Source organism: Salmo salar, chromosome 29 (assembly GCF_965601325.2).
Source record: "Salmo salar chromosome 29, fSalSal1, whole genome shotgun sequence".
Taxonomy (NCBI): domain Eukaryota; kingdom Metazoa; phylum Chordata; class Actinopteri; order Salmoniformes; family Salmonidae; genus Salmo; species Salmo salar.
In genome coordinates, this window is record NC_138319.1 from 27,845,004 (window position 1) to 27,869,254 (window position 24,251).

General features: G+C 45.1%; 1 protein-coding gene across 3 annotated transcripts; it reads left to right on the forward strand.

Moving 5' to 3' along the window:
- On the forward strand, positions 1 to 22,645 carry LOC106590478 (queuine tRNA-ribosyltransferase accessory subunit 2). Of its 3 annotated transcripts, none has more exons than XM_014181550.3 (9): positions 1 to 92; positions 613 to 813; positions 921 to 976; positions 2,286 to 2,362; positions 4,275 to 4,484; positions 7,291 to 7,490; positions 12,997 to 13,175; positions 19,862 to 19,973; positions 20,090 to 22,645. In XM_014181550.3, exons 1-9 carry the CDS (start codon positions 22 to 24, stop codon positions 20,358 to 20,360), a joined length of 1,377 nt encoding a protein of 458 aa, XP_014037025.3. In that variant the 5' UTR covers positions 1 to 21; the 3' UTR covers positions 20,361 to 22,645. The 3 variants fall into 3 exon arrangements, with proteins under 3 accessions (XP_014037025.3, XP_014037027.3, XP_014037028.3); XM_014181552.3 differs by having other exon boundaries at positions 12,997 to 13,148; XM_014181553.3 differs by having other exon boundaries at positions 11 to 92; positions 609 to 813.
- The last annotated feature ends 1,606 nt before the right edge of the window (positions 22,646 to 24,251 follow it).

Sequence of the window (24,251 nt, forward strand, 5' to 3'; positions counted from 1 at the left end):
CGCCGAAAATGATGACGTACAATGGAAGTGACAGGAGTGCGTGCGCCGTTCTTAACTCCGCGACGTGTAGTTTTCACGTGCTTTGGTTCCTGGTAAGCGAAAGATGATTAATGTTCAATTACTATGTTTTGAAAATATCAAAACGTTACTTTATCTTGTTGAGCTTTGTCTAGGTTTTCGAAAATCAGACAAATGTTAACATTTGTTATTATGCTGGACTATTAAAAACGCCACTGAATGTAGCTACAGTAGTGATAGCGATTGCTAACAACATCGTCAAGTTAGCCAGTTGTTTTTCCATTTTGGCCATAGTACGTATGGACAAACATTTAAACCGTAAATATCTGTTAATTACTGGCATCAGCCGTTTCTATTATGTTCTATTATATGCTTATAATATGCCTTTCTACTTGCACCACAAATGTCAATACTCCATCTTTCACACTTGCGTGTTAGAGGGCATCAAATCTGTGATGCATTGTGGGTATATTTTGACTGACTGATCTACAAATAATAATGAGTAGTAGATCAGTCAGTCGATGTCAAACAAGCCCACTCTCTTTCGTCATCTGTCATCATCCACCTTGTTTCGCTCCTCTGTCTGTCAGGCAGGATGAAGTTGGAGCTGTCCCTGGTGGTGCAGGGCTGTCGGCTAGGTGTGCTGACGGGACTCGGCAAGGCAGGACAACACTCCCTAGAGGTGCCGGGGTGCCTGCTGTACACCCGCTGCGGCACCGTGCCACACCTCACCCAGGACACTTTGCACACACTGAACAACCTGCCCTCCGTCACACAGCTCACCCTGAACACACTGTGAGAGCCTCTTCCATTAGCACACTCTTTCCCTGTCTCTCTCTCTCTAAAACACACACACATCAAAATAGTATTTAAAGTACTTGCTTTGTGTGTACTTCGTTTAGAGCGGAACACCAGGAAGTATTGGAGGAGTTCAAGGAGGGAGTCAGGAAGTTTGCAGGTTGGCACTGACTATTCTTGTTGATATTATGCCTCACTACGGGTGGGTATAATTTGTGGAACGTTGCAACAGGAATCTATTCCAAAAACTTGGTAAAGTACGAGGTTCCCAACAAACAACGCATACAAAGTAGCAACGCATACAAACCTAGCTAACTAGCTGCCGAAAAGGCATCAATTCACCACCTAGCTTATTCTTAATGTTTGTCCATAGGCTACCAGAGTGAGGACAGACATTTTTCGGAATAAACATGGTGAGTGAAAAACATAATGAAATGGCCCACGCCCTACCCGGTATCTTATTCTGCCGCTATACAACTTTGTATGCGTTGTTTGTTGGCAACCTTGGTTGGCAACCTTGTAATTTACGAAGTTTTGTAACAGATTCCTGTTGGAACGTTCCACAAATTGTACTCACCCCCTCACTACATCTACTGTCCGCTCTACACTGACTGTGCCGTTGCAGTAGGAAAGTCGAACATGTCATGCATTCATATGCTTAGAGCATATCCTATTAGACATGCGCTACTAAGTGACCACATTTTCATTAATGTAAGTGAAAGTGTCTTAAGTTTTTAACATGAACACATGTACAGAACTTTCTATACATTTTGTCTCAGCGTAACTAGAAAGCAGTTGGACATAAAGAGAAAAGTACATCACTTTGTTGCTGAATATTTGAATGGAAGATGCAGAAGTGCGTTGTTGAAAAGCACAATCCGCCTTAGCCCTTTCTAAGAGCTCCGATTGTATGCTTCGTAAGTCCCGAATGGCTTTGAAACAGCCCTCATGTAGGAAAGTCAAATGTCATCACTCTCTAACCGAGATGGCTGGCTGTAGTGTGGCACCACTGAGCTGTTTCCTGCCCCTGGGCAAGCCAAGTTGAAATGAGAAAATATAATTGGCGTCCCAGCACTTGTTCACACGCAGAGAATTATTACATTGTGTCTTGAGGCAGGCAGGCAGGGAGGGAGCAACCTGATTGGGTAATTAAAAGTGAGCGTGCCACCGCCTGCCAGTGATTGTTGCTTTTGTTTAGGTTCTGGTTTTGTCACCTTCTGATCTTCTCTCACAGCTGGCCTCTGATAAGGCCACGCCTCCTCTCTTGCATGGCTTCCAGTGTGTATTTAACAGAATGAATGAACTATCTGACAATACCAACAAGTCTATGTTTCTACCTCCTGCTGCTGTGTATACTATTAGGTGATGCGTCTTTTACTCATGCTACTGGACCGGCTGTGCTGTCTGTTCTGCAGTAGAATGAATGCAGTGTTATGCATGCTTTAATACTGCGGTTGACCTTTTCACAGGTCTTCATGACACAGTGTTGTACTGCTCTCTCCACGACCCTGCGACCTCATGCCCCCCAGGTCACATCACCAACAAGGTCAGCGGTCATGTTTGGGGTTCTACTTATCCAGCAAAAATGATATTTTAGACTAAGCATTGGTGTCAGTCTAAATGCTTTACATTTCTGGGAGTTAAGTGTGATTGAGTGTGTGTGTGTGTAGTTGTATGTGTCAGAGTTGACACTAACAACATAGGTTGTTATAACTACAGTGCATTCGGAAAGTATTCGGACCCCTTTACTTATTCCACATTGTTATGTTACAGCCTTATTCTAAAATGAATTACTTTTTTTTCTCAAATATACCCCACTGACAAAGCAATAACTTTTATTTTTCAATGTTTACAATTCTTTTTTTTTTTTTAAACAGGAAATATTTCATTTACATAAGTATTGAGACCCTTTACTCAGTACTTTGTTGAAGCACCTTTGGCAGCGATTACAGCCTCGAGTCTTCTTGGGTATGAAGCTAGAAGCTTGGCACACCTGTTTTTGTGTAGTTTTTCCCATTCTTCTGCAGATCTTCTTAAACTCTGTCAGGTTGGATGGGGAGGGTCATTGCACAGCTATTTTCAGGTCTCTCCAGACATGTTTGATCTGGTTCAAGTCCGGGCTCTGGCTGGGCCACACGAGGACATTCAGAGACTTGTCCCAAAGCCACTCCTGCGTTGTCTTTTCTGTGTGCTTACAGTCGTTGTCCTGTTGGAAGGTGAACTGTCACCCAAGTCTGAGGTCCTGAGCGCTCAGGAGCAGGTTTTCATCAAGGATCTCTCTGTACTTTGCTCCGTTCATCTTTGCCTTGATCCTGACTGGTCTCCCAGTCCCTGCCACTGAAAAACATCCCCACAGCATGATGCTGCCACCATGCTTCACTGTAGGGATGGTGTCTGGTTTCCTCCAGACGTGACTCTTGGCATTCAGGCCAAAGAGTTCAATCTTGGTTTCATCAGACCAGAGAATCTTGTTTCTCATGGTCTAAGACTCCTTTAGGTGCCTTTTGGCAAACTCCAAGCGGGCCTTTTATTGAGGAGTGGCTTCTGTCTGGCCACTCTACCATAAAGGCCTGATTGGAGGAGTGCTGCAGAGATGGTTGTCCTTCTGTAAGGTTCTCCCATCTTCATAGAGGAGCTCTGTCAGAGTGACCATTGGGTTCTTGGTCACCTCCCTGACCAAGGTCCTTCTCCCCCGATTGCTCAGTTTGGCCGGGCGGCCAGCTCTAGGAAGAGTCTTGGTGGTTCAAAACTTCTTCCATTTAAGAATGAGGGAGGCCGGTGTGTTCTTGGGTACCTTCAATGCTGCAGAAATGTTTTGGTACCCTTCCCCAGAACTGTGCCTCGACACAATCCTGTCTCGGAGCTCTACAGAAAATTCCTTCCACCTCATGGCTTGGTTTTTGCTCTGACATGCACTATCAACTGTGGGACCTTATATAGACAGGTGAGTGCCATTTGTAAATCATGTCCAATCAATTGAATTTACCACAGGTGGACTCCAATCAAGTTGTAGAATCATCTCAAGGATGGTCAATGGAATCAGGATGCACCTGCGCTCAATTTCGAGTATCATAGCAAAGGGTCTGATTACTTATGTAAGTAAGGTGTTTTTAATTTGTAATACATTTGCAAAATCCATTTTAAAATAAGGCTGTAATGTAACAAAATGTGGAAAAAGTCAAGGTGTCTGAATACTTTCCGAAGGCACTGCATACCAAGTTAGTTTTGGGAACAGAAAACTGTATTGAGATCAAATGTTTTATCGGTGAGAAAATGTGCAGAATGTCGGCCAAACCCCTTTTCGTTCCATCTTCTCCCACTGCCGGCCACTGTGCTTCCTCTCATCACCATTTTTGGTAGTGAGAGGAAACGCCAAGAGGATGCTTCACATTTATACATCCGGTGAATTATCTGGCTCATTATTCTATCTGTGCTAACACTGTCTGTGTTTGTTCCAGACGGTGTCTGTGTGGGGTAGTGGCGGTCGTATCGAGCTGACGGTTGCGAAGTTCATGGCTCTTCAGAAGGCTGTCCAGCCAGACCTGTACCAGAGCATGGCAGACGGAGAGACTTGGCAGATCAACACTTCTCGCAAGAGGGTCCGCAAGTCAGTGGACCGCACCCTGGCCCACCTGGATGAGTGTCTGCTCCTCCACCACAAAACACAGGTCTGTCTGGGACTCATGCTGCTGGAGCCTCACACAAGGCCATGATGATGCTCCCAATATTAGAGGAATTAAATTAAAAGCTTCACTTACATGGGGTGTGGCAGTCATTTATAAGTATACTGTACAGACACGGGCTACTTTTACTGTCAAAATATCTCTGTCTCTCTATCACAATTTGTGATGTACGGTCATGAAAATGCTGGAAAAGTCATGGAATTTGTAAATAAAATCCGAAAGGTTAAGAAAAGTCATAGAATGAATTATATTTCTGTTTAATGTAATTTATTTATTCAGTTATATATTTTAACAGTCATATAAAAATAAACATATCAGCCAGGTTCGGAATGACAAAGTGTGTCTGTGTGAGACGAGTGGGTTGTTGCTCAAGAAGAGACAGACAGTCGGACAATTCAGCAGGTAGCAGGCCTATAAAATGTGATAGAGAACAGACTAACTAGGTAGGTAGACAATTCAAAACATACAGTTGAAGTCGGAAGTTTACATACACTTAGGTTGGAGTCATTAAAACTCGTTTTTCAACAACTCCACAAATTTCTTGTTAACAAACTATAGTTTTGGCAAGTCGGTTAGGACATCTACTTTGTGCATGACAAGTAATTTTTCCAACTATTGTTTATAGACAGATTATTTCACTTATAATTCACTGTATCACAATTCCAGTGGGTCAGAAGTTTACATACACTAAGTTGACTGTGCCTTTAAACAGCTTGGAAAATTCCAGAAAATGATGTTATGGCTTTAGAAGCTTCTGATAGGCTAATTGACATAATTTGAGTCAATTGGAGGTGTACCTGTGGATGTATTTCAAGGCATGCCTTCAAACTCAGTGCCTCTTTGCTTGACATCATGGGAAAATCAAAAGAAATCAGCCAAGACCACGTTCATCTGTACAAACAATAGTATGCAAGTATAAACACCATGGGACCGTGCAGCCGTTATACCGTTCAGGAAGGAGACGCATTCTGTCTCCTAGAGATGAATGTACTTTGGCGCGAAAAGTGCAAATCAATCCCAGAACAACAGCAAAGGACCTTGTGAAGATGCTGGAGGAAACAGGTACAAAAGTATCTATATCCACAGTAAAACGAGTCCTATATTGACATAACCAGAACATTTGTGGGTAGTACTGAAAAAGCGTGTGTGAACAAGGAGGCCTACGAACTTGACTCAATTACACCAGCTCTGTCAGGAGGAATGGGCCAAAATTCGCCCAACTTATTGTGGGAAGCTTGTGGAAGGCTACCCAAAACGTTTGACCCAAGTTAAACAATTTAAAGGCAATGCTACCAAATACTAAATGAGTGTATGTAAACTTCTGACCCGCTGGGAATGTGATGAAAGAAATAACTGCTGAAATAAATAATTCTCTCTACTATTATTCTGACATTTTCACATTCTTAAAATAAAGTGGTGATCCTAACTGACCTAAGACAGGGATTTTTTTTACTAGGATTAAATGTCAGGAATTGTGAAAAACTCAGTTTAAATGTATTTGGCTAAGGTGTATGTAAACTTCCGACTTCAACTGTATTTTGTACTCTCTAGTTAACCGTTAAGCTATACATGTTTGTCATGTCAATGTCCCCAAAAAATAAGGCCATACTGTCGTGTGTGTGTTGTCCAATATTTTTATTTTATTTTTAATCCCCCAGCCCCGCAGGAGGCCATTTGGTAGGCCATCATTGTCACCCCCCCCCCCCAAAAAAAATGTGTGTGTGTGTGTGTGTTTTTTATTTTTTACTGACTTGCCTAGTTTAAATAAAAATAAATGCAAAGTTGATTTACTTTTTTGAACTAATTATGTGATTCATTTCAACAATTATATTTTAATGAAACGAACGATTCACTTTGTCATTGTATTAGTTGGGGTTTGGTTGAATCGCGTTGAATTGAATCATGTGAATCAGAATAATTTGTGAATCGGGAACATTTAATTTTAGGAAAATTAGTGATATGTACCATTTATTTTGGATGATGTGGATCTTGTTTTGTAGATACTTCCAGTTGATTTGGGCATCAAGTTTGAGGCATTGTAACTCAATAGATGCTAGTCAGCCTGCAAAGTAAACACTGCTAAGGTAGCTAAATATGACTGAAGAGAATGTGTGGATTCTTTATCTATAATATATTGAATGAGTAACTTATTTAAAAAGGCATAAAATGTATTTGGTTGCAATGTTTTACATCAAGGGTGGTCAACCATCCTCCAGGAGAGCCAATGGGTGTACAGGCTTTTATTCTTGTCCTCTTCTAGCAAACTACATTTTAGAAGTAAGCTGCTCAACCGACCCTGATAAACTGTCTCTGACGTGTTTGAGCAGGGCTTGATCAGAAGCCTGCCCACCCAGTATCTCTCCAGTCTGAGGGTTGACCACCCAGTATCTCTCCAGTCTGAGGGTTGACCACCCAGTATCTCTCCAGTCTGAGGGTTGACCACCCAGTATCTCTCCAGTCTGAGGGTTGACCACCCAGTATCTCTCCAGTCTGAGGGTTGACCACCCAGTATCTCTCCAGTCTGAGGGTTGACCACATGTTTCATACAGTTGCCTAACAGGTATTCTACTTTGTGGGAGGTGCCTTGCTCAGAGACAGGAGATGGTACATGGAATCAGAGAGCAGCCTCCCAGTGTCGATACCACATTACGCTTACTTTTTATACCTTCTGTACATAGAGAGACCGCCAATTGTTGGTCATGGAAATTTGGTTAAAAGTCATGGAAAAGTCATAAAATACCATCTGTCAAAATGTGTATGAACCCAGTCTTTCTTGCTCTGTGGTCTCCAGGAGCTGAGTGGGGTGGAGGTGTTGGGGGTGGTGGAGGGAGGAGATGTGCTGGAGGAGAGGGTGCGGTCGGCCAGGGAGACGGCCAAGCGGCCAGTAGGAGGATTCTGTCTGGACGGGCTCCATACTGCAGCCATGGAGCAGCACCTCCGGACCCAGCTCATCACTGCCATCATCAAGGAGCTGCCTGAGGACAAACCCAGGTGTGTGTGCGCTTATAAAGGCTATATAGCATACAAAAACTCTTCATAGGCACTACATGGATGCATCACAGACCCTTTTCTGTGTTAGAAAAAATTGCCGCACAAGTTGGTGGCAGAACACATGGGAGTTCTTAATAGTTCCTATTTATTTGCTTATGAGTGTATTTCACACTACATTCGGATTATAATTGGATTTTAAAGCTTGCATGAATGTCCTGCTTAATACACTGCTCAAAAAAATAAAGGGAACACTAAAATAACACATCCTAGATCTGAATGAATGAAATAATCTTATTAAATACTTTTTTCTTTACATAGTTGAATGTGCTGACAACAAAATCACACACAAATAATCAATGGAAATCCAATTTATCAACCCATGGAGGTCTGGATTTGGAGTCACACTCAAAATTAAAGTGGAAAACCACACTACAGGCTGATCCAACTTTGATGTAATGTCTTTAAAACAAGTCAAAATGAGGCTCAGTAGTGTGTGTGGCCTCCACGTGCCTGTATGACCTCCCTACAATGCCTGGGCATGCTCCTGATGAGGTGGCGGACGGTCTCCTGAGGGATCTCCTCCCAGACCTGGACTAAAGCATCCGCCAACTCCTGGACAGTCTGTGGTGCAACGTGGCGTTGGTGGATGGAGCGAGACATGATGTCCCAGATGTGCTCAATTGGATTCAGGTCTGGGGAACGGGCGGGCCAGTCCATAGCATCAATGCCTTCCTCTTGCAGGAACTGCTGACACACTCCAGCCACATAAGGTCTAGCATTGTCTTGTATTAGGAGGAACCCAGGGCCAACCGCACCAGCATATGGTCTCACAAGGGGTCTGAGGATCTCATCTCGGTACCTAATGGCAGTCAGGCTACCTCTGGCGAGCACATGGAGGGCTGTGCGGCCCCCCCAAAGAAATGCCACCCCACACCATGACTGACCCACCGCCAAACCGGTCATGCTGGAGGATGTTGCAGGCACGGCGTCTCCAGACTCTGTCACGTCTGTCACATGTGCTCAGTGTGAACCTGCTTTCATCTGTGAAGAGCACAGGGCGCCAGTGGCGAATTTGCCAATCTTGGTGTTCTCTGGCAAATGCCAAACGTCCTGCACGGTGTTGGCCTGTAAGCACAACCCCCACCTGTGGACATCGGGCCCTCATACCACCCTCATGGAGTCTGTTTCTAACCGTTTGAGCAGACACATGCACATTTGTAGCCTGCTGGAGGTCATTTTGCAGGGCTCTGGCAGTGCTCCTCCTGCTCCTCCTTGCACAAAGGCGGAGGTAGCGGTCCTTCTGCTGGGTTGTTGCCCTCCTACGGCCTCCTCCACGTCTCCTGATGTACTGGCCTGTCTCCTGGTAGCGCCTCCATGCTCTGGACACTACGCTGACAGACACAGCAAACCTTCTTGCCACAGCTCGCATTGATGTGCCATCCTGGATGAGCTGCACTACCTGAGCCACTTGTGTGGGTTGTAGACTCCGTCTCATGCTACCACTAGAGTGAAAGCACCGCCAGCATTCAAAAGTGACCAAAACATCAGCCAGGAAGCATAGGAACTGAGAAGTGGTCTGTGGTCACCACCTGCAGAACCACTCCTTTATTGGTGGTGTCTTGCTAATTGCCTATAATTTCCACCTGTTGAAATTTATTGTCAATCAGTGTTGCTTCCTAAGTGGACAGTTTGATTTCACAGAAGTGTGATTGACTTGGAGTTACATTGTGTTTAAGTGTTCCATTTATTTTTTTGAGCAGTGTATAATGTTTGCGTCATCATCGCAAATCAACTGAATTATACTTAAAGAACACATTGGCTAGGTTTTGTTACAGCCAATGTCATTGAGCATTAGCATTCTAGCTAACAAATGCTGCATCCAAAATAGTTATACAACCAAATATAATCTTAGCTAATGTTCAAGCAATAATCAAAACATTTTAATCGTGTGAGAACCCCAAAAAGTTATTTTGTTTAGAAGTAATAAAAACGTAAATCTGTTGAATGAGCGCAGATGACGATGGCTCCCTCACTGCAGCCAAGAGTTGCTCGCATCTGTGCGTGACATCAGTGTGTCGTGTACTGGAAAGGGGTCTATAAGCTTGTGACATAACAGCTCCCTCTGTAGAGTGCATTGGCAGGAATGACATATCCCACTATGTTATGTCTATTATGACTAAACTGTCAAAACAGAACGATGTGCTCTTTGTCAGCACATTGTGTGTGCTGCAGCTCTGCCTCAGGCAGCTGATCTCTCCCACTCTCTCTCTCCCTCCTCTCGGCTGCTTCACGGCAGTAAAAGTTAGTTGGTAAATCTATCAACAACTCTGAGGAAAAACTGAGGCTGCCTTAAAAAAAGTATCTGAATATGTTGCTAATCGCTTTCAGAGGGAAGAAAAGTTGCCGGCAGGAGTCAATGTCACAATGACATAGATCAAAGCTACTGAGTTGGCAACCCTGCCCATTAACGCTTTATACGCTCTAGCTAGCTTGAGTTGCCACACCAGCTCCAGTTAGCAGCTTTTACCCTTCTTACTCACCCTGTCCACACCTACACTCCCATAAACCCTAAATATGAATGCTCCTTCATCCCATCCCACTCTCTCTCCTTCCCTGACTCACCCCTCCTCCCCTTACAGCACCAATTATTTGTGTTTCTCCTTCCCTCGCTCCACCCCCCCCCAAAGCAGGATGTTCTTCAAAAACAATCCATACCTCCTTTAACGCTTTAATTATCTCCCTCTCCACTCCTCTCGGTCTCTTCTCTCCACTGTTCCAGTCTGTCTATTCCCGCTCTCTACTCCTCTTTGTCTCTCGTCTGCAGTCTGGCTCTTCTCTCTCTCCACTCAGACCGATTTTAGAACGTACAGCAGGGACCAGGTAAGGGGAGAGGACTGACTGACCAATTAATGGCTCTAATTGAGTGATCGTGACACCTGTGAAAACCAGGGGTTGGAAACGGTTCAGGGAAATTGAAGCCGAAAAATAAATACATTTTTAGAGGAACAGAATCAGAACCAGGAAGAAGTGACTTATACTGTTCTGGAACAGAACCACTATTTTAAAAGCATGGGAACTGATTACCGTAATTTCCGGACTATTGAGCGCACCTGAATATAAGCCGCACCCACAATTTTATTTTTGTATATTATTATTTTGAACATAAATAAGCCGCACATGTCTATAAGCCGCAGGTGCCTACCGGTACATTGAAACAAATGAACTTTACAGGCCTTAACGAAACACGGCTTGTAACAAAAATATGCTTTAACGAAAAACGGCTTGTAACAAAAAAAAATAATTAGCAGTAAGCTTTAGTTGTCTTTTTGCACTGAGTCAATTCCTAACGCTGCTGTTTCCAACGTCTTATCATCGACTCATTAAGACCAAGCTCCCGTGCAGCAGCTCTATTTCCTTTTCCAACAGCCAGATCAATCGCCTTCAACTTGAAAGCTGCATCATATGCATTTCTCCGTGTCTTTGCCATGATGAGGGTGACAAAATGACTACCATAATAAGAATGATGGGAAGTTTGAGAGCGCTCGATTTAATCTAAACAGTAAACAAAAAAGTTGTTTGACCTTAACCCGTTTGGCAATTTCATTGGTCTAATAAAAGCTTCATGCCGCCAAAAAACTGAGCACGTCACAGAATGTGTTTTCTTTTTGAGAAAAAAAAATTGAAAGCGGGAAAAATCCATATATTAGCCGTGTCATTGTTTAAGCTGCGAGGTTCAAAGCGTGGGGAAAAAGTTGCGGCTTATAGTCCGGAAATTACGGTAATAACTTTCATTCCAGGCATTATTTTCAGTTTCACAAAAAAAAACGCAACAAGGCGCCTATGCAAAGCCCTCAGTCCGTCACTCAGAAACGTGTTCGTGTCTGCCTGCCAGCTGAAATTCTTTGCCAGTGTGTGTTTAGGCTACCTGCCCCTCCCCCTGCCGAAGCTTAGGCCAAGGTAGCCTACTGACGTTACAAGTGTGATTCCGAAAATAGGGAGAGATTTTTAATTAGAGAAGAATGGATTAACTTTGTCCATGCTAGTTACAGATGCTATTGTTATCACGTTTCACATTTTGATTTATTAACTACGAAAAGACGTGTTTTTATTTCTTGTGCCGCTCTGCACACACACGCTTGTTAGCTAGCCTGTCCCAACACTAAGCCAAGTCTCTGCAGTGTATAAACATTCAAAGTTCCTTCATAGAAGCCGCTCCTTCCTAGGTATAATTCTGTGGGCCTAATTCAGATAATGCACGTCATAACAATGCCCTCTCCCCACCCTCAACATTTCAGTCGTATCTCGCACCCTACACTTGTCTGTCCATTGCGCATGTAAACAACTATAGCCTAGGCAGCCGATAGCGCCCATGCATCGGCTGCCTAGACTAAAAGAACTATAACTTGCCCGCTTATAGCAAGCTGCTCTGTCCGCACTGATTCAAGTAATTTAAGGTCGAGCTAATGTAAAAAATAAATTACAGAAACAAACAAAGCAACGATATAACCGGTACTGGTTCTGGACTTTATTTTGCAGGTCGGAACAGTGGAACGGAACTTAATTTCAGTTCCAACCCCTGGTGAAAAAACGGCGACCCCCACCCCATCCCCATATTATACACTATTATTAAATCCTACCCCGCACACACTCAACCCTAAAACCCCCTAGTGGACTGCTGTTACTCTCACAGTGGGAGACTAAGAGGAAGACGGACACCCCTCCCTCTATCCTTCCATCACTCTGCACTCAGAATCTCCAGGAAACCATGGCAACCCCTGCCTTCCCTCCTGGGAGCCATGGCAACCCCGTTCCGACTCTTCTTCCAGCCGCACTGGGAATACTGGTCTGGCTAGAGAGTAGACTCCCCACTGAACTCAGCCTGCTTCCCTCTGTCCTATTCCTCCTTGCCCTGGAGGTGAGGGAGCCGACTGGGGCTCTGGGAAGGAGAAGGAGTAGTGGAGAGAGTGGTGCTGCAGGTCGTATCAGAGACCCCCAGATGCTCCCTTTGGGCCGTACTGCGGTTCCTTAATGAAAAGAGGCTCCATCGGGCCTGTGCTGGGTCGGCCTGTGCTGGGTCGGCCTGCCCCTGGGTTGTGGTGGTGCTGGGAGATCCACTCCCTCCCTCTGGCCAACATTATGGGATGGTAAATTAGTTTGGCCCTGGAAACTCGAGGCAGTGGAGTAGAGAGAGTGAGGGGGAAACGTGAGTGATTTTGAGACTGAGGTGGGTTAAGGGGGAATGGGTTTCAGGAGGATGCAACCTGTTTTTTTTCTGTCTGCTGTGAGCATGCATGTGTTCTGTGTGTGGATGTTCTGTTTTTGTATTGGTTTTGGTGTGTGTGTGAGAGAGGGAGAGATGCTGCATCTGTAGTGCTTCAGGGATAACACTGATGGATAAGAGAGATGGGTAAGAGTCTCTTTCAGTTTGTCTGATAATTCAATCATTGATCAACAGTGTAATACGTTTGTCTGTTTGCCCGCCTGCCTCTCTCTTTCTGTCTGTCAGGCTGCTGCAGGGTGTGGGGCGGCCAGACGAGGTGCTGGCGTGCGTGGAGGCGGGAGTGGACCTGTTTGAGAGCTTCTTCCCCTTCCAGGTGACAGAGCGAGGCTGTGCTCTCATCTTCCCTTTCAACATCACCACTGACCCAGAGGCAGCAGGTACAGGTGTACAGGCACCCCCAACAGGTCTGTGTGTTCCATAAGCGCCAATAGCTGACTACTAACCCTTATGTGGCCTGCTACTTGAATGACTTCAACAAATGGGGGTGCATCAGATGCCACCCAATTCAATTATTTTCATTCTGCTGGCTACTTGTGATGTTTTGAGAACACATTGACAGCTGTGATGCAGTACAGTCAGAACCATGGACCACTGACAGGTGTGATACAGTGCTGTCAGAACCATGGACCACTGACAGGTGTGATGCAGTACAGTCAGAACCATGGACCACTGACAGGTGTGATGCAGTGCTGTCAGAACCATGGACCACTGACAGGTGTGATACAGTGCTGTCAGAACCATGGACCACTGACAGGTGTGATACAGTGCTGTCAGAACCATGGACCACTGACAGGTGTGATACAGTGCTGTCAGAACCATGGACCACTGACAGCTGTGATGCAGTACAGTCAGAACCATGGACCACTGACAGGTGTGATACAGTGCTGTCAGAACCATGGACCACTGACAGGTGTGATACAGTGCTGTCAGAACCATAGACCACTGACAGCTGTAATACTGTGCTGTCAGAACCATGGACCCCCTCCACACTGACAGGTGTTACACAGTGCTGTCAGAACCATGGACCCACTCCACACTGACAGGTGTGATACAGTGCTGTCAGAACCATGGACCCGCTCCACACTGACAGGTGTGATACAGTGCTGTCAGAACCATGGACCCGCTCCACACTGACAGGTGTGATACAGTGCTGTCAGAACCATGGACCGTCCTCTGGGCCTGGTTGTAGGTCTGCCTAAGCCTGTAGCATTATATTGTTACACCTAATTCGGACCTTTCAGAACCCGTGTCGGACTCGTTGTGTGTGATGGTGTAAGTGACTCACGTGACAGACAGTGTTTTGTTAAAATGATGTCTTTGACGTTAGGGTGATGATTTGATTTGAAAATGTACAGTGGCTTGCAAAGTATTCACCCCCTTTGGCATTTTTCCTATTTTGTTGCCTTACAACCTGGAATTAAAATAGATTTTGGGGGGGTTTGTATCATTTGATTTACACAACATGCCTACCACTTTGAAGATACAAAATATTTTTTATTATGAAACAATCAAGAAATAATAAAAATATTTTTTTTAAACTTGAGCGTGCATAACTATTCGCCCCCCCAAAGTCAATACTTTGTAGAGCCACCTTTTTTGCAGTAATTACAGCTGCAAGTCTCTTGGGGTATGTCTTGATAAGCATGGCACATCTAGTCACTGGGATTGTTGTCCATTCTTCAAGGCAAAACTGCTCCAGCTCCTTCAAGTTGGATGGGTTCTGCTGAGGTACAGCAATCGAAGTCATAACACAGATTCTCAATTGGAATGAGGTCTGTGCATTGACTAGGCCATTTCAAGACATTTAAATGTTTCCCCTTAACTTCTATGGGCTAGGTGGGACGCTAGCCCATAGACGCTAGTCCCACCTGCGCTAGTCCCACCTGCGGGACACAGCCAGTGAAATATCAGGGCGGCAAATTCAAAAACAACAAAATGTCATAATTCAACTTTCAAACATACAACTATTTTACACCATTATAAAGATACACTTCTCCTTGATGTAACCACATTGTCCGATTTCAAAAAGGCTTTACAGCGAAAGCAAAACATTAGATTATGTTAGGAGAGAACATAGACAAAAATAATCACACAGCCATTTTCCAAGCAAGGACATGTGTCAATAAAACCCAAAACACAGCTAAATGAAGCACTAACCTTTGACGATGTTCATCAGATGACACTCCTAGGACATTATGTTACACAATACATGTATGTTTTGTTCGATAAAGTTCATATTTATATCCAAAAACAGCATTTTACATTGGCGTGTGATGTTCAGAAAATGTATTCCCACCAAAACGTCCGGTGAATGTGCACATCAATTTACAAAAATACTCATCATAAACGTTGACAAAATATATAACAATTATTTAACCTGTTAGGGCTAGGGGGCAGTATTGACACGGCTGGATAAAAAACGTACCCGATTTAATCTGGTTACTACTCCTGCCCAGTAACTAGAATATGCATATAATTATTGGCTTTGGATAGAAAACACCCTAAAGTTTCTAAAACTGTTTGAATGGTGTCTGTGAGTATAACAGAACTCCTATGGCAGGCCAAAACCTGAGAAGATTTCAAGCAGGAAGTGGCCTGTCTGAGAAGTAGTGTTTCATCTTGGCTCTTTTTATTGAAGACTCAGGATCTGTGCAATAACGTGACACTTCCTACGTCTTCCATAGGGTCTCAGAGCCCAGGAAAAAGTTGAACGATATCGAGGCAGGCTCTGGCTGAAACACTTTATCGCTTTTGGCAAGTGGCCACTCAGAGTACTATGGGCTTAGGCGCGTGCCCGCTTCGACCGAATGCTTTCTTTTCCTTTGTCTGTTTATCTAAACGCAGATTCCCGGTCGGAATATTATCGCTTTTTTATGAGAAAAATGGCATAAAAATTGATTTTAAACAGCGGTTGACATGCTTCGAAGTACGGTAATGGAATATTTAGAATTCTTTTGTCACGAATTGCGCCATGCTCGTCACCCTTATTTACCCTTCAGGATAGTGTCTAGAACGCACGAACAAAACGCCGCTGTTTGGATATAACGATGGATTATTTTGGACCAAACCAACATTTGTTATTGAAGTAGAAGTCCTGGGAGTGCATTCTGACGAAGACAACAAAGGTAATAACATTTTTCTTATAGTAAATCTGACTTTGATGAGTGCTAAACCTGCTGGGTGTCTAAATAGCTAGCCCTGTGATGCCGGGCTATCTACTGAGAATATTGCAAAATGTGCTTTCACCGAAAAGCTATTTTTTTTAATCGGACATATCGAGTGCATAGAGGAGTTCTGTATCTATAATTCTTAAAATAATTGTTATGCTTTTTGTGAATGTTTATCGTGAGTCATTTAGTAAATTCACCGGCAGTGTTCGGTGGGAATGCTAGTCACATGCTAGTCACATGCTAATGTAAAAAGCTGGTTTTTGATATAAATATGAACTTGATTGAACAAAACATGCATGTATTGTATAACATAATGTCCTAGGGTTGTCATCTGATGAAGATCATCAAAGGTTAGTGCTACATTTAGCTGTGGTTTGGGTTTATGTGACATTATATGCTAGCTTGAAAAATAGGTGTCTGATTATTTCTGGCTGGGTACTCTGCTGACATAATCTAATGTTTTGCTTTCGTTGTAAAGCCTTTTTGAAATCGGACAGTGTGGTTAGATTAACGAGAGTCTTATCTTTAAAATGGTGTAAAATAGTCATATTTTTGAAAAAGGTATTTGAATAACGCGCCACAGGATTCAACTGGCTGTTGAGTAGGTGGGACGCAAGCGTCCCACCTAGCCCATAGAGGTTAAAGAATTATAGATGGACTACTCCTGGATGCAACCGCTGTGTCAGATTTTAAAATAGCTTTACGGAGAAAGCACATTTTTCAATATTCTGAGTAAATAGCTCAGCCATCATGGTGAGCTATTCAGACACCTGCCAAGTTCAACCTAAACTCAGAATTAGTATTAGAAATATTCTATAATTGGGTACGTTTTTCATCCGGCCGTGAAAATACTGCCCCCTAGCCCAGACAGGTTAAACCACTCAAGTGTTGCTTTAGCAGTATTCTTTGGGTCATTGTCCTGCTGGATGGTGAACCTCCGTCCTAGCTTAAATCTCTGGAAGACAAACAGGTTTCCCTCAAGAATTTCCCTGTATTCAGCGCCATCCATCATTCCTTCAATTCTGACCAGTTTCCCAGTCCCTGCCGATGGAAAAACATCCCCACAGTATGATGCTGCCACCACCATGCTTCACTGTGGGGATTGTGTGCTCGGGGTGATGAGAGGTGTTGGGTTTGCGCCAGACATAGTGTTTTCCTTGATGGCCAAAAAGCAAAATTTTTGTCTCATCTGACCAGAGTACCTTCTTCCATATGTTTGGGGAGTCTCCCACATGCCTTTTGGCGAACACCAAACGTGTTTGCTTATTTTTTTCTTTAAGCAATGGCATTTTTCTGGCCACTCTTCTGTAAAGCCCAGCTCTGTGGAGTGTACTGCTTAAAATGGTCCTATGGACAGATACTCCAATCTTCACTGTGGAGCTTTGCAGCTCCTTCAGGGTTATCTTTGGTCTCTTTGTTGCCTCTCTGATTAATGCCATCCTTGCCTGGTCCGTGAGTTTTGGTGGGCGGCCCTCTCTTGGCAGGTTTGTTGTGGTGCCATATTCTTTCAATTTTTTTAATAAGGGATTTAATGGTGCTCCGTGGGATGTTCAAAGTTTTGGATATTTTTTAACCCTGATCTGTACTCCACAACTTTGTCCCTGACCTGTTCGGAGAGCTCCTTGGTCTTCATGGTGCCGCTTGCTTGGTGGTGCCCCTTGCTTAGTGGTGTTGCAGACTCTGGGGCCTTTCAGAACAGGTGTATATATTCTAAGATCATGTGACAGATCATGTGACACTGAGATTGCACACAGGTGGACTGTATTTAACTAATTATGTGACTTCTGAAGGTAATTGGTTGCACCAGATCTTATTTAGGGTCTTCATAGCAAAGGGGGTGAATACATATGCACTTTTCCGTGTTTTATTGTTTTGCATTTCACTTCACCAATTTGGACTGTTTTGTGTATGTCCGTTACATGAAATCCAAATAAAAATCAATTTAAATTACAGGTTATAATGTAACAAAATAGGGAAAACGCCAACGGGGATTAATACTTTTGCATGGCACTGTACATGATTAAACATTACAGTGGGCTCTCATGGGCGAAGGCTGTGATCACGCTGTTGAAGTTAATTGATGTTAATCAGTATGATGATGAGGAGGATGATGAAGTTAAGAGTCATGGGGCGTTGGGCTTTCCCCTCACTGCAGGGAGTCCAGCAGAGTACAGCAGTCTCTAATTCACTCAGATCCTTCTGCCAGTGTAGACAGATCTCTCTGTTGAAGAGAGGCTTCTTTGGCTTAACGTCATGAATTAATCAACAAACTTTGTTCCCAACCAGCTTCCAGTTCAATACCACTGGGAATTATGGCAGCAAAGACCAGTGTGTGTGTGTGTGTGTGTGTGTGTGTTTTTTAATTACTGTGTGAATATGATAGAAAGTGTCTTTCTTTATAATTGCGTCCCTTGCTGTGTGTGTGAACAAGATAAATAGAGACGTGTGTGTGTGTGTGTTTGCAGGGATAAGATGCCATATGCGTTTTCTAGCCCTCGGTTAAATCAAATAAATGGGTGGAGATACAATCCCAACGGGTCAGATGGTGAAATTAAATCAATAAATGATCTCACTGTTACCCCAGTAAACTGATAACAATTAAATCATGCCCTGCCGTTAATCTCTGATAAAGGAAAAGAAAACACAATATGATTAAAGCGTTCCTGAGGGAAATTGAAACCTCCCGTGGGATTTTCCGTTTGAGAACTGTAAAAGTTTTTATATCAGGCCAAAGTAACAGATTCAGAAGGTGAGGATCAGACAGCACTAATCGATTCTACACGGGGGGAGTGTATCGAGATTCACTGGAGGTGAGTGTTAGGACAGGACTGGGGTCCATCAGCGAATGAGGAGACAGCATCCAAATCCCCCCTCAGCTAATTAGAGGGCTCTGTGGGGAGGTGTCACAGCCCTCGCCCCAATCTTCCTCTTCTCTGGCACCACAGGCCCTCGGTTTACCACCTGCCATCCTTGTCCTCTCTCTCATTCTCGCTATCCTCCCTTTCTCTTCAGATCACTCCCTCTATTCACTCTCCCTCCATCCCTCTCTTTACTCTTCAGATCACTCCCTCTATTCACTCTCCCTCCATCCCTCTCTTTACTCTTCAGATCACTCCCTCTATTCACTCTCCCTCCATCCCTCTCTTTACTCTTCAGATCACTCCCTCTATTCACTCTCCCTCCATCCCTCTCTTTACTCTTCAGATCACTCCCTCTATTCACTCTCCCTCCATCCCTCTCTTTACTCTTCAGATCACTCCCTCTATTCACTCTCCCTCCATCCCTCTCTTTACTCTTCAGATCACTCCCTCTATTCACTCTCCCTCCATCCCTCTCTTTACTCTTCAGATCACTCCCTCTATTCACTCTCCCTCCATCCCTTTTTTCCCCTCTCTCCTTCCATCTGTCAAACTCATCTTCCCTCTCTTTACTATCATTCCTTCCTGACCTGACTTCTCTCTCTCCTCTCCATTTTTCACCTCTTTTCCCACCTCCTTTGCCCCCCCCCGTCCTGTTGTTCTTGCTTGCTCACGCTCTCTCTCTGTCACACTGACTGGATCATTCTGTTTGCCCTTCAGTTGACCTCAGCTGCTCTCTCTAGAAGGAAGTGCCTGATAACTATTTAATGAAGCTGTTGGGCGAGGAATTTCCCTTGTGTTGGGGGGGATGCTTTTGTGAGTGAATGTGTGTTTTGGTGGACGGGGCCTTGAATTCAGCAAATACTGATATTCCTTTGTGGGAAAGGAGAAGATCGTGAAAATGGAACACAATGGGCCATAATTGGTTTAGGATGTATGGTTTTAGGACATGATCTGACTTCTATGGACTTTGGAATGTGTGGGTTTAGTAAATGGATCAGATTGGTCTAGTTGAATGGGTGTGGCCAAAGGGATTGATTTGATTGGTGTGTATTTTGGCAGTTGTGGAGTTGGACGAGTCCGAAGCTGCTGTAGGTCAGAAGAATGGAACTGATAATCCCCAAGAAGAACAAACCAAGATGACTCTTTTTGAGATCAACCTGAAAGATAAGAGGTTTGTGTCCATTAGTGTTTGTGCCAGTTGGTGTGTGCCTCTGTCCCTCTCACTCTATTCTAAGGAATGTGTGTGTGTCTTCCTGTTTCATCTGTGTGTGACCCTCTGCTCTCCAGGTACAGAGATGACTTCAGTCCCCTGGTGGAGGGGTGTGGCTGCTACTGCTGCAGGAACCACCAGAGGGCGTACCTACACCACCTGCTGGTGACCAATGAGCTGCTGGCTGGAGTACTGCTCATGCTCCACAACACGGCCCACTACTGCGCCTTCTTCACCGCCCTCAGGGGGGCGCTAGCCAGCGACAAGCTGGACCACCTCAAGAAAAGAGTACTAGAAGGACCAGGCAAGGGGATGAGCGGGGAGGGGGCTGGGGAGAAGGATGGATAGGTTTGTTGGAGAGGTAAGGGTGGGACAGGGAGGGGGCTGGGCAAAAGGTGGGAGGAATAATGGGAGTGATTCAGGTGAAAGTGTTGGGAGACCTTTTCTCTCCTTCCTTGAGGATAATCTGTGGGTTTGAAGGTGGCTAGATGAAGGCAAAGTTTCTGTTTAATTGCGCTCACCTACCCAGTCATGTCAGATCAGTGATTACTTTCAGGCAGTCAGGATGCATTTTGGGGACTCCAAGGAGAAATTGGCTTTGCAGCGGGCGGCAGTCATCCCTAAAAACAAAATAGGCATCTCAACAAATAAAAAAGATATAACAAGAGAGGGAGCAAGAGGACCAGGTGAAGGGGTGTGGAGGGCCAGTGGAAAGGGGCAGGAGGACTAGGTGAAGGGGTGTGGAGGGCCAGTAGAAAGGGGCAGGAGGACTAGGTGAAGGGGTGTGGAGGGCCAGTAGAAAGGGGCAGGAGGACCAGGTGAAGGGGTGTGGAGGGCCAGTGGAAAGGGGCAGGAGGACTAGGTGAAGGGGTGTGGAGGGCCAGTAGAAAGGGGCAGGAGGACTAGGTGAAGGGGTGTGGAGGGCCAGTGGAAAGGGGCAGGAGGACCAGGTGAAGGGGTGTGGAGGGCCAGTAGAAAGGGGCAGGAGGACTAGGTGAAGGGGTGTGGAGGGCCAGTGGAAAGGGGCAGGAGGACCAGGTGAAGGGGTGTGGAGGGCCAGTGGAAAGGGGGCAGGAGGACTAGGTGAAGGGGTGTGGAGGGCCAGTGGAAAGGGGCAGGAGGACTAGGTGAAGGGGTGTGGAGGGCCAGTGGAAAGGGGCAGGAGGACTAGGTGAAGGGGTGTGGAGGGCCAGTGGAAAGGGGCAGGAGGACTAGGTGAAGGGGTGTGGAGGGCCAGTAGAAAGGGGCAGGAGGACTAGGTGAAGGGGTGTGGAGGGCCAGTGGAAAGGGGCAGGAGGACTAGGTGAAGGGGTGTGGAGGGCCAGTAGAAAGGGGCAGGAGGACTAGGTGAAGGGGTGTGGAGGGCCAGTGGAAAGGGGCAGGAGGACTAGGTGAAGGGGTGTGGAGGGCCAGTGGAAAGGGGCAGGAGGACCAGGTGAAGGGGTGTGGAGGGCCAGTGGAAAGGGGGCAGGAGGACTAGATGAAGGGGTGTGGAGGGCCAGTAGAAAGGGGCAGGAGGACTAGGTGAAGGGGTGTGGAGGGCCAGTGGAAAGGGGCAGGAGGACTAGGTGAAGGGGTGTGGAGGGCCAGTGGAAAGGGGGCAGGAGGACTAGATGAAGGGGTGTGGAGGGCCAGTAGAAAGGGGCAGGAGGACTAGGTGAAGGGGTGTGGAGGGCCAGTGGAAAGGGGCAGGAGGACTAGGTGAAGGGGTGTGGAGGGCCAGTGGAAAGGGGCAGGAGGACTAGGTGAAGGGGTGTGGAGGGCCAGTGGAAAGGGGCAGGAGGACTAGGTGAAGGGGTGTGGAGGGCCAGTGGAAAGTGGGCAGGAGGACTAGGTGAAGGGGTGTGGAGGGCCAGTGGAAAGGGGCAGGAGGACTAGGTGAAGGGGTGTGGAGGGCCAGTGGAAAGGGGCAGGAGGACTAGGTGAAGGGGTGTGGAGGGCCAGTGGAAAGGGGCAGGAGGACTAGGTGAAGGGGTGTGGAGGGCCAGTGGAAAGTGGGCAGGAGGACCAGGTGGCAGGCCAGTGGAAAGGGGCCAGGAGGACCAGCTGAAGGGCTAGTGGAAAAAGGGGTCAGGAGCACCAGATGAAGGGGTGTGGAGGGCCAGTGGAAAGTGGGCAGGGGGACCAGGTGGAGGGCCAGTGGAAATGGGGCAGTGCAGATGCAAAGTTTGGTAACAGAATAACGGCTCAAACAGCAAACTGTCGTTCTGTTACCAAACTACATCTGCACTGTTCAATTAAATGTCTTTTTGTAAAATGTTCTGTGGAAATTGTTAAGTAGTCCTTGTGCAGACCTGTATCATTAGTTTAACTTTGCAATCATTGTTTTTTGTTTGACATACATTTTATACATCGGTCTCGATGTTGTCCTTTTATAAACACCTCAGATGCTGTCAGCATCATTCTACAAACAGCTCTGATGCTTTCAGCATCATTCTACAAATACACCTGATGCTGTCAGCATCAGTCTATAACCACCTCTGATGCTGTTAGCATCATTACCTATTGCTTTATTTATCTGCTTTTCATTTAGGTCCCTCTTTTTCTGTAATTATTTTTCGCACTCAATTAAGTATTTGATGAAAACTTGGATAGTTTTTTCCCACATCTAATAAATGTAATTGTGCTTTATACCTGACGGTTTTATTAATTCATTTTCCATATACACACACACACACTGTATAAAAGTGACTGATGCATCCTGTACCCTGGTATACAGCTGTGGAGAATGATTGGTTGTCGGGGCATCGTCCATGAGGAATACACTATTTAGTGTATTATACAGGGCCTTCAGAAAGTATTTAGACCCCTTTACTTTTTCTACATTTTGTTACACTACAGCCTTATTCTGAAATGTATTAAATAAAAAGAAATCCTCATCAATCTACACACAATACTCCATAATGACAAAGCAAAACAGGTTTTTAGACATTTTTGCAAATGTATTAAAAATAAACATACCTTATTTACATAAGTATTCAGACCCTTTGATATGAGACTTAAAATTGAGCTCCGGTGTATCCTGTTTCCATTGATCATCCTTGAGATGATTCTACAACTTGGAGTCCACCTGTGGTAAATTCAATTGATTGGACATGATTTGGAAAAGCACACATCTGTCTATAAGATCCTACAGTTGAAAGTGCATGTCAGAACAAAAACCAAGCCATGAGATCGATGGAATTGTCCGTATTGGTCCGAGACAGGATTGTGTCAACGCACAGATCTGAGGCAGGGTACCAAAACATTTCTGCAGCATTGCAGGTCCCCAAGAACACAGTGGCCTCCATCATTCTTAAATGGAAGAAGTTTGGAACCACCAAGACTCGTCCTAGAGTTGGCCGCCCGGCCAAACTGAGCAATCGGGGGAGAAGGGCCTTGGTCAGGGAGGTGACCAAGAACCTGATGGTCACTCTGACAGAGCTCTAGAGTTCCTCTGTGAAGATGTGTCATGACATTGCCCTCTTTGGGTACAGCGAGCACAGTTGACCCCCTCCCCCTGCACTTCTTCACAATCTCCCTCTGTCTCCTACACCCAGGCTGCTGTGGTCAGAAGGGGTCGTAAATTCCTAAGAAAATGTCCCACCTCATGGCCACAGTATAAAGACAGGGTGTTTTCACGGAGAGACAAAGGAATTCTTCCACCTCACAGGACTGGAGAACCGAACGACATTTATGTTCTGGAGAAGGTATAAAAGATCGGTGAAGAATCCAGCTACGAACTGGTCCGTTTGGTACAATTTTGTGAAACTCATGAGAGACAATACGGCCACATTACCATGGCTCTGTTTATATAATAGCCTCAGTTGTGAGACTTATATCTAATGGTTGTATACAATGAATGAATAAGGATGGAACTGTTTGTGAAATTGTGTAAATGTGATTTTGGACTGTTTAATGAAGGAAACTCAAATTCCCTTTGGAGTCTTAACTAAGTCCTTGGCACGCCCCCAGGGACACAGACAGGACCTGGCGTCATGAGACAGCCTTTTTCTGTATTCCGAATATAACCCCCGCCCAGGGTTTCTATCACCAGACCAGCTTACCTCGAGAAGAGAGGGCCAAGGTTTGACCATGCATTCCTCATTCTGAACTTTAACCATACCACGTGGTTAAGCTCTTAGACTATTGATACCGACAGAATAATAACAAGTCTTTGATATTAATTACTAGTCTGCAGACCGACGAAACATCCGTCCTATAACGACATTAATGAATGTCACTTTGAAATATCCAATA

What these genes read in the sequence shown, in the direction of transcription:
- LOC106590478 (XM_014181550.3), top strand. Translation starts at nt 22, where the DNA reads ATGGAAGTGACAGGAGTGCGTGCGCCGTTCTTAACTCCGCGACGTGTA. An exon ending in TTCACGTGCTTTGGTTCCTG is followed by an intron (nt 93 to 612) that starts GTAAGCGAAAGA and finishes TCTGTCAGGCAG; the next exon opens with GATGAAGTTGGAGCTGTCCC. An exon ending in GGGAGTCAGGAAGTTTGCAG is followed by an intron (nt 977 to 2,285) that starts GTTGGCACTGAC and finishes ACCTTTTCACAG; the next exon opens with GTCTTCATGACACAGTGTTG.